The 16,441-nt window shown below is 38.3% G+C and overlaps 1 protein-coding gene across 1 annotated transcript; it reads left to right on the top strand.

The window, feature by feature from the left end:
• Positions 1–1,932: 1,932 nt before the first annotated feature.
• Positions 1,933–16,300, top strand: LOC131797091 (endothelin-converting enzyme homolog). The gene is made up of 18 exons (XM_059114706.2): positions 1,933–2,326; positions 5,319–5,642; positions 6,511–6,782; positions 7,532–7,600; positions 8,326–8,454; positions 8,570–8,647; positions 9,222–9,361; positions 9,935–10,166; positions 10,557–10,655; positions 10,744–10,821; positions 10,936–11,098; positions 11,559–11,610; positions 11,790–11,857; positions 12,126–12,250; positions 13,368–13,433; positions 14,084–14,179; positions 14,288–14,364; positions 15,323–16,300. Exons 1-18 carry the CDS (start codon positions 2,218–2,220, stop codon positions 15,420–15,422), a joined length of 2,277 nt encoding a protein of 758 aa, XP_058970689.2. The 5' UTR covers positions 1,933–2,217; the 3' UTR covers positions 15,423–16,300.
• Positions 16,301–16,441: the final 141 nt, after the last annotated feature.

Genomic DNA, 16,441 nt, shown 5'->3' with positions numbered 1-16,441 from the left:
TTGTCGAACTCGACTATAAATACATTCTTAAAGTATTAAAGGATGAGAGAAATTAAAAAAGCCGTAAAGACAAGATTAGAAAGGTCTGGCTGTTTATCTCGCTAAGAAACTGTATTGGCCCATCAGTGATGAAGGTTGTCGTAATTCCAGTCTTGCAGTTTAATCAGTTTGGTTATACTATGTTCCTGTTTAGGTAAACAAATTCACTTAAAAATTTCCAAGACTCAGTGGTCATATAAGAATTACTCAGTGACAGAGTTCGGTCGCGCTGGACAGGAAGACATTTGATTCTTGCTTGGTAATGACGCACTTACGTCGCTGCGCTCAGTCCTTCCTCGGGCCAAATAGTTTCCCGTACGGCCCTCCCACTCAGTCAAGAAGAACATATTGTTTTGGTAACCATGATCTTGTTAAAAACGCCAGTCGAGTTTGGGCTGATCCGAAATTCTACTTCTTTCGTTCTATTTGCGTCATGCTTTAAAGAAACAAACGTCACTCTCATGCGAAGGCTACCTGGAAACTTCGCCAAAGTGTCAGTGAAAAAAATAAGACTAAAGATCCCTGAACGTCTCTATTGGTTCTTCTTAATTACATCTTTATGGCAGAAAAACACTTTAGAGGGTTTCACGCACGTGTTTTAAAAACATTCATACTTCACGGGCATCGAAGGGAAACATCAAATCTCTCTTCTTCAATGTACAAGGTTGCAGGGAAATATTGAAGTTTTTAGGAAATGAAAGAATAAATTCACGGGTCACATATATTATAAGATGCAAATCCCGCCTCACGCTGGTTCATATAATCGCGAATCACCCTCGCCCTTCTGTAAAAGTCCCGTTATCAATTTTGGACTTGATCCCGCTTCGCGCATGCTTTCGCTTCACTTAGTCAACAAGGCAGTACCCTTTATCGCCCTCACCCTCTATGTCGCGTGCTGATTGTTTTAGCTCAATAGCAAGGTGCAGTGAATCATCAAATGTGTATTTTTCTGATCGTGTAACTCCACAATGGCGCAGTTATGTCAGTGGAGTTAGATCCGTATGGAGGCGTGAAGTGTTGTCGATTCGATTCAGAATGAAAGCTTTGGTTTACAAAGAGAGCGGTTCCAACCCGAATTTGTTAATCGCTGAGATATTTTTTAGTGCACTAGTTTATCCCTATTTGAATGTTTGAAGCACCGATAAAAAATTTTAATATCGGCCCCTATATACAATTAGCAAGCGGACTACAATTTCTTTAGGAAAGATGAGAACGTTGATGAGCGAAAACTGGAAAAGAAGAAGAGAAAAAAAAAAAAAAAAGAAAATATATATAAAACGAGATAACCGTCGTTGCAATAACACTCGAAGACCTCCTCTCTTGTAATATATAATATTCCCTTTTTTTAAAAGTCAGCAAGATCTGGTGTTACTGTTAATTGTCAACAGCTGAGGTCTACAATACCATAAGCTGTTCGAAAAAAGCATCATTGAGTTTTAGGTGTTGTTACGGGAGTTGGAATCGTTTGGCTGGAATTTGATTTTCAAAACTGGTTATTTGATCGTTCCAGGCTATCTTTCTATACTTCTTCGGCACTCAAGACTGTTAATATTGTTTGCTTTAGTGTTACATGTCTTTACGAAACCTTGATCAGCAGTGCAAATATTATTTCACTTAAAATTTGCGTGGTTTGGATACGAACACTACTGAAAGTTTTTGCCATGCTCACCATCAACTTTCTCTGAAGCCAATAAAATCGACTGGAAAAATTTCTCATGATCTCCGCGTGGTTATGAAATTTATCTTACAACATTTGCTCCCTGTTTGAAAAGTGACCCTCGTTGACATCAAATGTTGCCATAGAGGCGAGGTGATACATTAACATAAATCAACGTCACTCGGGTTAATATTCCGCCTCTAGTAAGCGGCCTAGCGAAACAAAAGTACCTTAATTTACATAACAAGAGACACATTCCACCAGGAATATGCCGCAGCTAAGGAGAACGTGATTAGTAGTATATATTTCTGCATCAGTGCATTGCTCATTTGAATGCGGAAAATTCGAGTTGATGCCGTTACTGTGGCAAAAAGTCGTGTAAATTCTAGTCCAGTAGCTTTGCCTCCTTTACAATGAAGAACTGGGACAGTTCAAGATGGCAATAATGTAGACATTGAAAGGAAATCGTTGGTTGAAGCCTTAGAACAGTAAGGTTTCGCCGGTTTGAACGAGCTGGCAACATGAAAACAATATTGGGTTTGGCAGTTATGGCTTGTGTTGTGTTTGGAGCATCTCTAACGGCCATCGACACAAACAGCGAAACAGGAAAATCTGCTAGAAGACACCAGGGTAGGTGAAAAACGCATGATGCACCCAAGTTTTCAACTATTGGCTTATTCCATACCATTCGTGAGTTAAAGACACTGTTCTATTCGTAATGTCTTGGCAGTATATTCTGGAAAAATGCGATCGCAAAATTGGGTCAAGGGCAATACTTGCAGCAGATTACAGATATAGACTCAGAATATTCCCTGTTAAGAAATTATGTTACGATAGGAAATGTTTTGATTTCGACAAGAATGTAATAACTCGCCTAAACGAGAAATAATTGCTGTGATTAAATTATTGAGGTATATTTACATTTTGTGCCCGTGAACAACATTATAAGGCACTCCAGCAAAAGTTAAAATTTGAAGCTTCTGTTTAAGTATTAACTGATTTTAACCGGAAATAGTGTTACTCCAAACTTAAACCACGTATTTTCGCTCTTAAAAAGGTTAGAATTAGCCGACTTCGGCAAGAATAAATTAGCCAGTTGTTGTGTTCAGCAAGTGCAACGAATGGCTCGCAAATCGACGCAGTACTCAAGTAACGCTTCTCTCTTCTTGGATAAAATAGCGAACTCAAATTATTGCAGTAGCAGAGATCTCATGTTACGTTGTCAATTTTCTCTCTACACACGTATCGGCTATATATCACTCAAGTGAAAAAGTTTGAAGGTTCCTTGAAGAAGTCAATCAGGTTTAGTTCATAGATAGAGACAATAAACGACTTGGCACTTGTGGCTTTCGAGAATTGATCTTCACGCACGTAGAAATCGTGTAGCGCATTCAATCCTCTTCCAACACAACGAATTTTTTCAACACGGCCGCCGAAATATAAACAACGCCAAATCTTAAGAGTTTTAAGGCCTTCGTTGGAAGCCATCCCAGTTTAGTTTACCGAAGTTTAAAAGTAATAATTCACGGTGAGTTGATTTTTGCTCACCCGATTGCAATCGGGTAGAAGATACTCTGTAACTTTAGGAGAAAGGTCGGTACAGATAAAATTAGTCATTTTAGAGCCCTTCCGATTGCGAAAATAGTTTTTGCCACGAGGAATTTTTACTAACTATAGAACGTCACTGACATTTTGCCTCGGGCTCGTCATGCACTTTTTCTATAAAAGGGCGAGATTGTTTTTTTTCTCCCGGTTTTGTATTCTCATTTTTTCAGGTTCTGCCTTTGTTTAATTTTTCTTACTCTAAGAAAACAACTCCTCAATGATGAGCGAAGTTCAAAACTTATTCCGCAAACGGAGCAAGATAAGACACTCGTTCCTGGTAGATAGAAACAGATCATAATCCCTGTGTGTTCCATTTTTAGAGAGCATATGAGTCGTCATGGTTTTGAAGCTGGCTTGCTGTATTTATAAGAAACTTGTTAAGTTTTTGAAGAGAGATTCAAAAATCCTTAGAAGGAGCTCAACGCAAATTGGGGAATGGACAAAATAGGGACGAGATTAAAGGGGCAATGTAATTTTCTAGAGAGATTAATATTTTATATGGTATTAATCGATTGTTTGGATCTGACTTTAAAATATGGATCTCTCTGGAAAGGTGTTTAAAATGCATGTGCGATAAAAACAAATTTTCCGGGCAAAAAAAAAAAAAAAAGCGTTGGTAAATCTCTTGTGAAAAACATACAATGTAGGTCAGGTCGTTGTCAAAAAGGACCAAGGATTTCAAATTTTGTCACCAGTTCGTCGATAAGACGACATGTGTCAGGGATGTTTTGTTGATACCTGTTTTCAACTTTGAATATCGTTAGCTGAAAGGGGTTGAAAACCCGTGGTTAGTTAAATATATTAGTTTTTATAATATAAAATACTATATAACATTTTTAGAAGTTTATGGTAACCATTCGCATCGGTGATGTTTGCTCAATGACAGCGTGACGAAGTTAGAACGAAATACTTAGATTTTGGATGAGCTAAATTTTGGCTGAAATCATAGTTACAAAATGATATTTAACTCTTGACTGAGTGGGAGGGGTGAACTGGAAATTAAGCGGCTCGAGGTCGGGACATGCGGACCGATGTCTTTTTGCTACCTTGTATTTTCTGCGAGGAAAACGTTTTTTTTTTCCACTTTGAAACCTAAACTTTGTTTGCTACAAAATGGAACCATATATCCTAGCACCCTCACCTTGAATAGTGATAAGATCATTTTATTTCGTCTTCGTTATCTCTTGTGATAAGAACTTTTCACAACCTTGCTTCCTAACCCATCTTGATTTACACGTATTTCGTCCGGTGTCGCGGTTGAGTTACATTTTTAGAAATAATGGAAAACAGTCGAACCTCTATCAAGTGGTCACTTACGATGAATGAAAGGACGACCCGCATAGAATAGGGGTATTTTAGAAAACGATAAAAAAAGGCCATTTTATGCCATGATTGACCACATAGGATACAAAATATCGCTCAAAAATACTACTAACATTGATTTCAGGCGATAAACATGGATTCAATTTTATTTGAAAGATTATTATTAGTTTTATTTAGTTTTATTTTTGGGGCTCTGCTTAAAGTGTCCGTTCAATACAGGTGAAGGAAAATGCAACAGGCCATTTTAAGTGATGTGATCTTAAAGTTAGAAGCTTACGGCGTTTTGATTCAGTCAGTAAAAAACAAAGTGAACTAAAAATAACATGAAATCGCAATCGTAAAATTCAAATTTTTGTTTTGACCCTTTAACCTCTAAGCGTGACTGACGTCTAACTTTTGCTTACAGTCTCGCCTTTGAATCAATTGTAAATGTCACGAGCATGAAGGAAATCAGGATCTCCGATTTACACAAATTCTCCTTGTCAGTATTTCTCGTCCTAGTCTTCTCTCGGTTGTAGTAGGCTCTACAAGAGGCGCGTTAAAAAAGGGAGATGGGAAGGAAGAGAAAACAGATGAGAAATGCATTCCCATCGTCCCCTTAGTTGCATCTCCATCTCTTTCGCACGCTTCTAGCGACAAATAAGAGGCGGCACTACCATTTTGAATTTGTAATATGTTATTTTTTTTTTCGTAGCTTCTGACGAAGAGATATTAATTATCCTTGGAAACGGTTTGCTGCCAGGCCGGCCACAATATAAACCACAGCCATTCAAGCCTGATAAATCTTACAAAAATATTCCCAAGTGCATGAAAAAAGAATGCATTAATGAAAGCAAGAGTATGTTTCATCTGATGGACACATCCGTTGATCCTTGTGAAGACTTTTATCAGTACGCCTGCGGAGGATGGCTCAGGAAACCCCTACCCGATGATCATGCGCAGTGGTCCGTATTTACTCGCTTAAGTGAACAAAATGAAAATTTACTAAAACGTCTCATTGAAGAACAAGAGAACTCAGGTAAGAAAACGTGACAAGTAGGTATTAAAGTGAAAACGTTGACTAAAGGAAGCGTGATTAAAGTACTTTGTTGTCGATCGCGGGACCGCAAGTCACGCAACACTAATTTACTGTGATTGTGTCAAGGAATAGACGATTGAAAGCGAGTCATTATTTCTCATTGTAGGGGATGTAGAGGCCGGGATGTTTTGCGCAGATATTCCTTGACGCGCGTGACAAGTGATCTGTTTAGCCAACCACACTTTGAAAACCAATGGGAAGCTTACATTCACCTCCCATTTCATTTCGGTTCAGAAAGAAAAAAATGATCGTCTGAGTGGGGTAGTAGGGATCACTGTTGGACTAACCACAGTCAATCAAAAAAAAGAGAAGGATCTAGCGCAGATATTGATAGGATGAGTTATCTTATATTGTGAGGCCTTAAGCTGCCATAGTTTTACTGATAGGTTTGTGTTTGATAATGATAAGAATAAAGAGAAAAGAACTTCTCAAATTCAAAACTTGAACAAATAGAGCGCTTTTCGATTGGTTGTCTTAAAACCAACGTAATCTCAACGGCCGATTAGAGGAAAAGGAAATATTTTGAAGCACCAATGAAACTCAAAACCAACCACATTGTCTAAAGCGCGGGAAAACGCGAGAGACCAAGTGGTGATTAGTTCTCGTTTTGCGTCTGATTGGTTGAGAGGATGGCGCGTGTTTTCTGAACCAATCACGGAGCGATGTTGCGCAAAAATAATACAATCCTTAAATGTACTGGTCTTTACGATACTGATTCTTAGAATTTTTTCGCTTCCTTCTTCCGTAAAGAATGGCTTTATCATGACGAGAAATTCTGCTGATTCAAAGTCTCTTCTTATGTCTACAGATAACAGTGTGGGAAAACTAGTTTACAACTGGTACGCTGCCTGCATGGACGAAGATGAACGCGACAAGCTGGGAGCTGGTCCACTACTGGAGTTAATACACAACACCATGGGAGAGCAGTTCAATCCTTTTGTACCAAACGACTTTTCTGGTGAAGATTGGGTACTAGAAGATGTGTTGGGCATCGTCCATAGCAGCCTTAACGTGTTTCCGTTTTTCACAATAAATTTGGGCATCGATCCACTGAATTCTTCTTCGCCAACACATCTCTCGGTGAGACCAGATGAAGTAGGGGTTAAATCATTGTAAACAAAGACATGAATAGAAACAAAACAAACATACGAATGAGCTAACAAACAGAGGTACGAACGAACGAACGAAAAAACGATAAGCAAAAAACGAGAGATCAAGTGTACGAACAAACTTACTTACTGACTAACTAAAGAACGACCGAGCGAGCGAATCAACTAATGAACAGACAGACAGGCGAGTGAACCAACGAATCAACGAACAGACAAGCGAGTAAACCGACGAATGAACGAACAGAAAAGCGAGTGAACCAATGAATGAACGAACAGACAAGCGAGTGAACCAACGAATGAACGAACAGACGAGCGAGCGAACCAACGAATGAACGAACAGACGAACGAGCGAACCAACGAATGAACGAACAGAAAAGCGAGTGAAGCAACGAATCAACGAACAGACAAGCGAGTGAAGGAACGAATGAAGGAACTTATGAACGCGAGATCAATCTCTGCAGATGACAAATTTTCGAGCTGGTGATATCTGAAAACCTAGATCCTACCGTGTAGCCGTAACTGAAATATGTGGACCTTACAACCAGTCTGGGTACGAGACTAGGGTAGGGGTTCTGAGAGGCCAGCGGCACATACGCTGCAAAACTAACACGAGTACCCTTCCAGGTGACTCTTCCCAGCTACACCCTACATATTTGCGCTTCTAGAGACGTTAATTGATCCGTAGGTCTTTTATCAATACGAACGTTTATGCCCCAACAGATTAGTGAAGCAAAACCGATGATGCGGTTACATGACTCATATTTATCACAGGAAGAGCATAATGTGTTGGTAAGTTAATGGATCAAAATTTACAATTTTTTAAACCGTGCATGGTGTAAACAATCACTCTGCTTTAGGAATCGCACGTGTAAATAATCACTTCGGTATGTTAAAAGGTTAGACAATCATATACGCCTATTTTTCTTTGACCTTTGAAAACTTGAATAGAACCGCGAAGAAACTGGGTCAATTACTTTTATCACCGTACAATGCAGGTTAGCTTTCCCTGAAGCTTGTTGTGGATAATTCAAGCATATCTACTTTGATCAAATTTTCGGCCTCTTATATAGAGATTCTAGTTTTATTATTGGCTCAGAAAAACCTCGCTCTTTGGCCCATACATCATAGTATGACCATATGTGGTAAATGATTGCGGTCGGAGTTGCCAAGCGTAAAACTTCTGCAGAAAAAATGTAACAAGATATGGAAAACCCCTATCAACAACGACAAAGAAAGCATCAAATTCAATGAACTGAATTGTAAAATTTTAAAAAAAATTGTGATATGCGCAAGTTAGCAACATGAATGCACGTGTAACTGTGACGGTAACGAGTGCTTATATAATCGCAGTAATCTTGGTCTAGAGTTGGAGTACCAACAACTTCGCTCTGAGTTAGAAGACTCACAAGCGGTTCAGTTCTATTCAAAGACCAATATCATCTCCCCGATATATTTTTATCAAACTTTTTTGATAGTTTATACTCAAAATTATGTTTCGCTCTTTTACTAATCAGGTAACTCAGGCTTACATGGTGTTGATGGCAAATCTAACGAAGCTTTTGGGAGCTCTAGATTATCAGGATGCGAATTCCATCATCCCGGAACTTAAGGAAATTTTACTCCTTGAAGTTGACCTGATCAAGGTAATTTTTTACACTGCCTCACTTCAGCACTTGTTTAATAAGCTTGGGTATGTTGTCTTACTAAACCAATTTATAAACTTGTATATACCACTGAGCAGAAATGTTATTTCCAAAGGCCATGAAAAATGAAGAGAAGGAAGAAGAGAAGGGTAATAAATGGACACTGAAGGATTTCCAAGCGAATCTTCCAGAGGTATTGTACATGAAAAGCGTCTAAGCAATTAGTGCTGTAAAATGATTCACGCTGAAAGACAGCAATTTGAAGCGCCTTCTAAAACTGTGTATGCAGACTTGAAATGAAGCTTTCCACAATCCGAGAATTCTGGGATCCGTTAAATATTTTTTAAGTCTTTGATGGGACGTGAAAAATAACACCTGGAGCCTCGAATGTCGGGGTATTGTGAGATTATAATGACTTGTTGCAAGGTGAAAAAATGGTATGACACTTCTAATAAATAGAAAATAATAAAAAACTTCATTCTTTTTCGATATTTGGGTCACTACTCTAGCCCCAGGGACCGATGGGTTCCTATTTTTGCCTTCGATGCATGATCTCCGTCACTATTAGTATCTAATAACCTTTCGGATTTGCCTTAATCAAATAGAGAACGGTCTACTGCGAAGATTGGTGGGAGGGGGGTGGGGTGAGCCGTTGTACTTTCTGGTCGCCATTGCAATTAAAATCTAAGTTCCCCGCCCACGAACGAAACCGCTGTAGGCGAAAGCTCTACTTGGATTGAATTTTTTTCTATTTTTTCTCTTTTTAGTTTAACTGGACGAGATACTTCACAGAGTTAACGGCCGATTTGAGTAATAACAACTCTTTCTCTGAATCCGAAGTAGTGTTTATCGAGGCTCCTCTTTATCTGGCTGAGGTGGTGAAGATTTTAAAGAACAGACCCAAAGGGTAAGACCAGAAGTGATTGCAATAAATAAATAAACTCTTGATGATTCAAAGAAACTTTTCAAGGGCGGGGTAACTACGATATCAACAATTCACCGGTGAATCTGTGGACTCGATTTTATATTTGAACTGAAACTATTCGACAATTTTTTCAAACCGAGATCTGGCGAAAATTTGGAATTGGTAGCTACTCAGACAAGTGTCCTTATTATTTTCTAGCAAAGCGCTCGTCAATTAGACGTTCGGTAGGCGGCTTTTTTTTTCAGTTGGCTGTTGCGCTCGCCTAAAAAACTAATAAATCAAAGAGATAAAAAGAGGGAAAATGGGTTAATAAAAAAGAATTGACAAACCCTCTAAAGCAGGTTAATCAAAAAGCTTTTTAAAATTCTCACGCATGGCCCGTTTGGAGTGACCTTCAAAGTCGTTTTACTGCAGGTTTACTTGGGGTGCCTGCGGAGTGATCCTCCCTCAAAGTCTTTGGAAACTCTAGAAGAGTGACAACTGACTCTTGGAATTTGTCTATTTAGAAAATGTAGGCTGATAACAGCCATACTGATACCAAAATCTCTCCATTAGAGTTGTTGCCAACTACATCACTTGGTTATTAATCCACGAGTATGGCCCATACCTTTCGACGAAGTTTCATGACGCTTACTTGACGTTCGCGAAAGTAGCTTACGGGATAAAGAGAGGAAGTGCGCTATGGCGGCGGTGCGTGCGCGGTACGACCAAGTCTGTCGATATGGGCGTGTCTATGTTGTTCGTGACTGACAAGAAGTCGGAGTTTACTAATGGAAGTATGCATCATGTAAGTATCACAATCTAATGCCAATTGCCAATTTTGCAATTGTCTATTACACAATTTACTTTGAGTGAAGGGCGGACACGTTTTAAACAGAACAACCATTATTATTATCAATACAGTCGAACAGGTACCAAAGAATTGGGGTGTTATATAAAACGATGAAAAATAGCTATTTTTTAACCTGATATTGACCTCTTAATGCCCAAAAACTCGCACAAATTTACTGCCAACATTTATTTCGGGATATGAACATGGAGTAAATCTTAGTTGAAAGATTATTCTTAGTGTTTTTGAGTGATTTCGCTCAGAGTATACGTAACCTTGTAATTGCAATTGTAACATTGAAACGCTTTTTTTTTTTACATTAAAATTGTTTTTTCTGATGTACATCAGGCGGATCAAATGGTTGAGAATATACGCGAGGCATTCATTGATAACTTAAAATCCGTGAACTGGATGGACGAGAAAACGAAACAGGCAGCTGAAGAAAAGGTGAGGCTTAAACGTCTCCACGTTTTGAAACAATCACTAAATATTTTATCTTGTAATATGTTTTGATTTGAATATCTTTGTGTTGCAGGCGGAGGCTATGATTCAACAGATAGGTTATCCCCCATTTATCACGAATCTAACATCATTAGAGCAGTATTTTTCTGGGGTAAGTGACTTCAAGCTTTGTACATTTTTTATTCGTGTACACCCTTCCTATATTTGGTAATAACTGGTCCTTATGAATGCTTCAAGCGATGTCTATAATTTTTTTTTTTTGTAGTTGGAAGCTAATCCTAAGACGTTTTTCAACAATCGACTCATGGAAAACAAAATAAGAATGAAAAACACTTTGGCAGCAAGAGGTCAACCCCCGAGTCGCTTCAGATGGGACATGCTGCCGACTGAATCAAATGCTTATTATTCTGTTGAAAGCAATAAAATCGGTTAGTGGTATGTTGCTTTGAAAAAAGACTGACTCTTAAAATATAGTCTGATCCTAGTCTCGTATCCAGACCTTCGACTGCCTAGCAGTTTTTTTTTTTATTACAGTTACACGTAGGATTTGGGAACGAGATCAGTCTGATCTATAAATCAATGAGATAGAACTACGGATGCTCAAACTCCACAACCAAATGAAAAAAAAAGGCTCATAAATATAAATCTAGTAGGCGATATACTAAATAGGGGGGGGGGAGGGGTTTGAAAATCGCTTGGGTGAGCTGGGTTCCTACATAAATAATAATTATTATTGTTGTTATCTTCATCACAACTATTACTGTTATTATCATTATTATCATTATCATTATCGTTGTCGTTGTCACTATCATCATAATATATCGTAATAAATTGACGAGAAAAAAATTCTTATTCTTGGTACTTGATAGTCTTAATTCTTTGTTTCAGTTGTACCAGCAGGAATTTTGACACCTCCGTTTTATCACATAGCCGCTCCACAGTAAGTAGAAAAATCCCGATTTTTTGTTGTGCACACGTGGTTTTTTTCAAAATATTTTGTTTCTAATTTGTTCTCAACTGAAATCATTGCTCCTTCAGTTTAGCGATATGCATTCAGTTATTTTCTAAAAACTGCAAATCTTTTACATCTTTATCATAATTTGTTGTTTCTGTTTTTAGTGCGCAAAATTTCGGAGGAATAGGATTTGTGGTTGGACATGAACTTACTCACGCATTTGATTCTCAAGGTGTGTGTTTTTAGCGACGCGTCCTGTATTCTTTATAATACTAACCTTTTTATAAAAACAAGAACCGTAGTTGTTACGTCTAATCTTTTATTCGACAAGGAATATTTGTCGAAAAATCAAGACCTTCTATAGTTGGTGATCATTTCCTTCATTCTCGTAACCTTTCTGTTTTATTCAGGGGTGATATTGTAAGGAGAATCTAGATGTTAGTCACTCTTATGGGTTTAAGGGTTAATAGAAAACTAAACACGCTTCTATCCTTTTCCAGGTGCAATGTTCGATAAAAATGGAAACCTGAAGAACTGGTGGGATAAAGAATCTTTTTCTGGTTTTGTGAGTCGAGAAGGGTGTATGAAGCATGAATATGAGCAGTACTCAGTACAGGGACGCCATGTAAGTTATTGCGGTTTACCCCATCGTAAAACATACATACAGCAAATCCTTTTTCCTGAAAGGGCACTATAATTGCATCTGGTATAAGTCTACTGAGGCCTATCACTAATGCTGCAGTCTGATTGCTCTCTATTCCATATGATATGATAAGCTGGATAATACACACATTGATCACACACACATGATCTATTGGAAGACAGACTCATAGATAATGTCACCGTTAACAACATCGTTTTCATGTAAAACAAACAGATTCCATGTTGCGGTGGCTCTGTACAGTAATAGATCACAGATGACGTCAAAATGTGGTAGGAACATCCGTGACATGCTCAGTTGCTCTCCTTCTGCTCACGCTTTTGTTCTTACTACATCTTTGATCTATTACTGAACAAAGGGGGTAAGTTTCTAAGGAAATTGTGCTGCTGCGTCGACGGAAGAGTATAACAGGGTAATTTAGAGTTATCAACTGAGTTGATAAAGTAAATTGGCCATCGAGCGTTAGCCTTTTGTCAGAGCGAATGACGAAGGACTAACGCTCGAAACGTTGGCTTTGAAACTCTTTTCAATTTACGTTATCAACTCTAACTTACCGTATTACTAAACAGACGCACGGCAGCATGAAATCTCTTTATTAAAAAAGAGGGAGTTAAGTGAACAGCCTAACACTGTGACTGTGTAAACAGATTAAAATAACAGCACGAGCCTGTCTCGTTGTTAATTTTTGAGCGACAAATAGATCTATACTTAAACAATTGGGTCATTCGCTCTTAATTATATGCGTCACCGTCAACAAACATCACGCAATAGAAATCTGAAGCTCATAATCTAAATTTGTAAGTATGCAATTTAAAAGGACTGAGAGGAGTACAGTTCAAGGAGGAATTGTGTGAGAGATTTCAAATTGATCGAGGATGTAACGCGAGGATGATTTGAAAATACGAGCACGAGTGCCCCTTTCCAGCTTTTAAGTAGAATGCTGATCTGAAGGCTGCTGTTTTCCAAATTTTATCACTTGGGTTAAAATATTCTAAAACCTTTCGTTTCTCTGTTTATTCTTCTACTTTACAAGCTGTTGACATTTTTGGATTCTGACCAATTTTTTTCATCACTGCATTAGTTGGATGGCTTAAAGACTCTAGGAGAAAACATTGCTGATAATGGCGGTTTGAAACTTGCTTACCTGGTAAGGGTTTTCGAATCTTATAACAAAATTGCCCGTGAATCTGTATCAATATCCTATCTATCAGAAAACGACCAATCATAGCCACCACAATCGATTCCCAGGAAGGCAAAGTCGCAAGAAAATTGAATGAGAGATAAGCTACAAAAACCTGAATACATTCTTAAAGACGTTTAGTTAGAAGACGGGGCGCAAGAGGGAGGGAGAAGGTTTGACTCTCAGACCTACCAATGGCGTTTGTAAAAAAAAGGAGAATTTGTTTCACAATCAGAAGATTCAGGCAACGTTGAGGTAATTCTTAGATCACTGACATGCAGTATCTGAGCAATTGTGTGCATGTCCCTCCCCTACCCAACAACATTCATCTGATGACATATTAGGGTTAATGTTGGGTTAGGGGAGAGGTGGGTGATCACTCACATGCAGTATCTGAGCAATTGTGTACCTATCCCTCCCCTAACCAATAACAGTCATCTGATGACATATTAGGGTTAATGTTGAGTTAGGGGAGAGGTGGGTGCCCTGTTGCTTCGCTAATGACTTTGATCCTAACTTTTTCTTGACGATTTCTGTAAAGTAGCGCGAAAGATCACGCTGGGAACAGTTCTGGTATTGCGCACAGTCTACTGAGGTAATTTTTCGTTTCGTAACAGGCATATCACAAGTGGTCAGATGAGCACGATCATGACAGTACGCTTCCTGGGCTTGGTCTTACCTCAAATCAACTATTCTTCCTTTCTTTCGCTCAGGTATGATAAGTGGGTGCAAAGAACTATCAAGTCATGTTCTAATGTTCTAAATGATACTAAGCCAGACACAACATAATGAAAAAATTACGCATTCTTTTTCTTATTTAGATTTGGTGCGAGAAAACCACTCCTAGTTATGCATTGACTGATTTACAAATTGACGTGCATAGCCCGGGAAAATTTCGGTGAGTAACAATTGCAAGGGGCCATGTGTTTCACAAAGTCAGGATACAGTACGGTTTTGTGTTCAGGTAGTTTGCTTTGTCTTGCGACAGTATCTTGCCTGGCATCCTTCTTTACATCGAACAACTGGCGACTAAAATTTATCTTTGTTTATCCTTGGTCAAAAGTAATACTAAAGACTGAAAATGAAATTGTTGTTGACGACCCCAGGTGTGCACTGTGTACTCGGGTAGAAAGCTTGATGTACGATTACATTACAACATTTGAATGTCTATTTCAAAGCGAACGTCGAGGTATTTGTTACTGATTCACTCAAGTAGCTAAGCAGTTGGTGCCAGAAAGTGGACTACTTAGAGAGAGACTGTCCACAAATATGTAGACTAAGATATTCAACTTTAAATTCAAATATAGGCCTCATTCCTGTTACGGTAATTTTACGGCTTAAGGTATCTGGTCGTCTTGACACAATGTTACATATATCCCACTTGCTATTTGGATACAAAATGTAGCTTGGTAAAGAACCGCGTAGGAGGTCCCTATGCGAAAAAATTAGTTACACTATAGAGAATAGACTACCAAAAGGATATTTTACAATTGTGTACTTAGTTGCCAAGCCTTTGATTTGGAGCGAGGCTGAAGGTGACTTTGTTGTGATAGGGACCAGTATCTAGTTAGCATTATAACAAAGTCCTTTGCATTTAAAAAGCAGCTAGGTTTGTATCATAACAAGGTCAACCTTAGCCTCACTTCTGTTCAAAGGCCTGGCAACCAAGCATACAACTGTAAAATGGACTATTGACTACTAGTGGGGGCCGGGAGTGGGAGTGGGGGTCATAAACATATTACAGAGCCTAATGGGACAAAACCAAAATTCTCCGACCCCACCCACCCCTCATTCTTCCTCTTCCCCCGACGATAAATGATGACCTGTCCTTAATCTTTTTCGTTTCTTGTCTTTAGAGTTGATGTTACATTAAAAAACAGTCAAGCTTTTGCCGAAGCCTTCAAATGTCCAGCGAATAGCCCAATGAATCCTGTCAACAAATGTGCCGTTTGGTGATTTCCTGCTGGAATAAAAGAAAATTGTATTATTATTTTTTTTCAAATATGAGTATATTCCTTATTTATTTTCTTGAATGGAAATGTTCCTTGCCGACAAAACCTGCCATTGAATTGATAAAAGCAAATGCATTATTTAGATTTGGAATTGAATACAATGAAAACTGGAAAAAGGATCACCAAATACATCTTTCTCTGTTTTTGCATACGACGCACAGAGGAGGTAACATTTATTGATAGTTTAACCCTTTAACTCCCAAGATCTGATTGTTAATTCTCCCCTGTAGCTGCTACACATTTCCTTGTAAATTAATTACGAGAACTTGGTGCTAGATCAGGATAGCAGCTTCTACCTGATAAGTTTGAATATTCTCTTTACCTGTTTGCTGAAGAATGTATGGATATTGTAGAGAGAAGTTTTATTTTAATCACTTCTGGGAGTTAAAGGGTTAATAGAGGGAAGGGTGATGTTTGGGACCTTTTTGTCTGTTAAACCTCAACACCTTAACATTAGGAGCCATACTCTTCATACTCTACTCTACACCTTTTCTTTGGTACTGACAAGGAGAATTTGTTTAACAATCAAAGTTTCTTAGGTTTGGCGATCGTTTCCTTCATTCTCATGATCTTAGTGATTCAGCAGTAGCAGTGTAATTAGAAATTAGATGCTGGTCACTACGGGTTAAAAGGTTAACCAAAATCTGTAAAGAAACAGAGTTGATGGCTCAGTGGTAATTATGGAGAATGTTTTAGTTTTATAGTTTTAATTTTAAAAAAATAAGATTAAAACGAAATTCATCGATCGATGTTCTTAAACTGGGGAAAAGAATTCATTTAACTAGGGTCAATGCCATGTCAAAATAAAATTATTAAAACCAGTGTTGTTTTGCTTGATTACTTTAACTAGTTAGTGCACCTTTATGAGCTTCATACTGGTATCTTAGGTGAGATGCTGCCTTTGTTATTTCTACGAATTTGTTGAATCAAGAGATTAAAGACTCCTGATTGAATTAAACGGCT

The sequence above is a fragment of the Pocillopora verrucosa genome, chromosome 9, assembly GCF_036669915.1.
Source record: "Pocillopora verrucosa isolate sample1 chromosome 9, ASM3666991v2, whole genome shotgun sequence".
NCBI lineage: Eukaryota > Metazoa > Cnidaria > Anthozoa > Scleractinia > Pocilloporidae > Pocillopora > Pocillopora verrucosa.
This window is presented reverse-complemented; position numbering and strand designations above follow the sequence as displayed.

Bases quoted from the DNA above. Each gene is read 5' to 3' on its own strand.
- LOC131797091 (XM_059114706.2), top strand. From the start codon at position 2,218: ATGAAAACAATATTGGGTTTGGCAGTTATGGCTTGTGTTGTGTTTGGA. The intron at 10,167-10,556 runs GTAAGTATCACA...GATGTACATCAG, and splicing joins CTAATGGAAGTATGCATCAT to GCGGATCAAATGGTTGAGAA. The intron at 11,099-11,558 runs GTTAGTGGTATG...TCTTTGTTTCAG, and splicing joins TGTTGAAAGCAATAAAATCG to TTGTACCAGCAGGAATTTTG.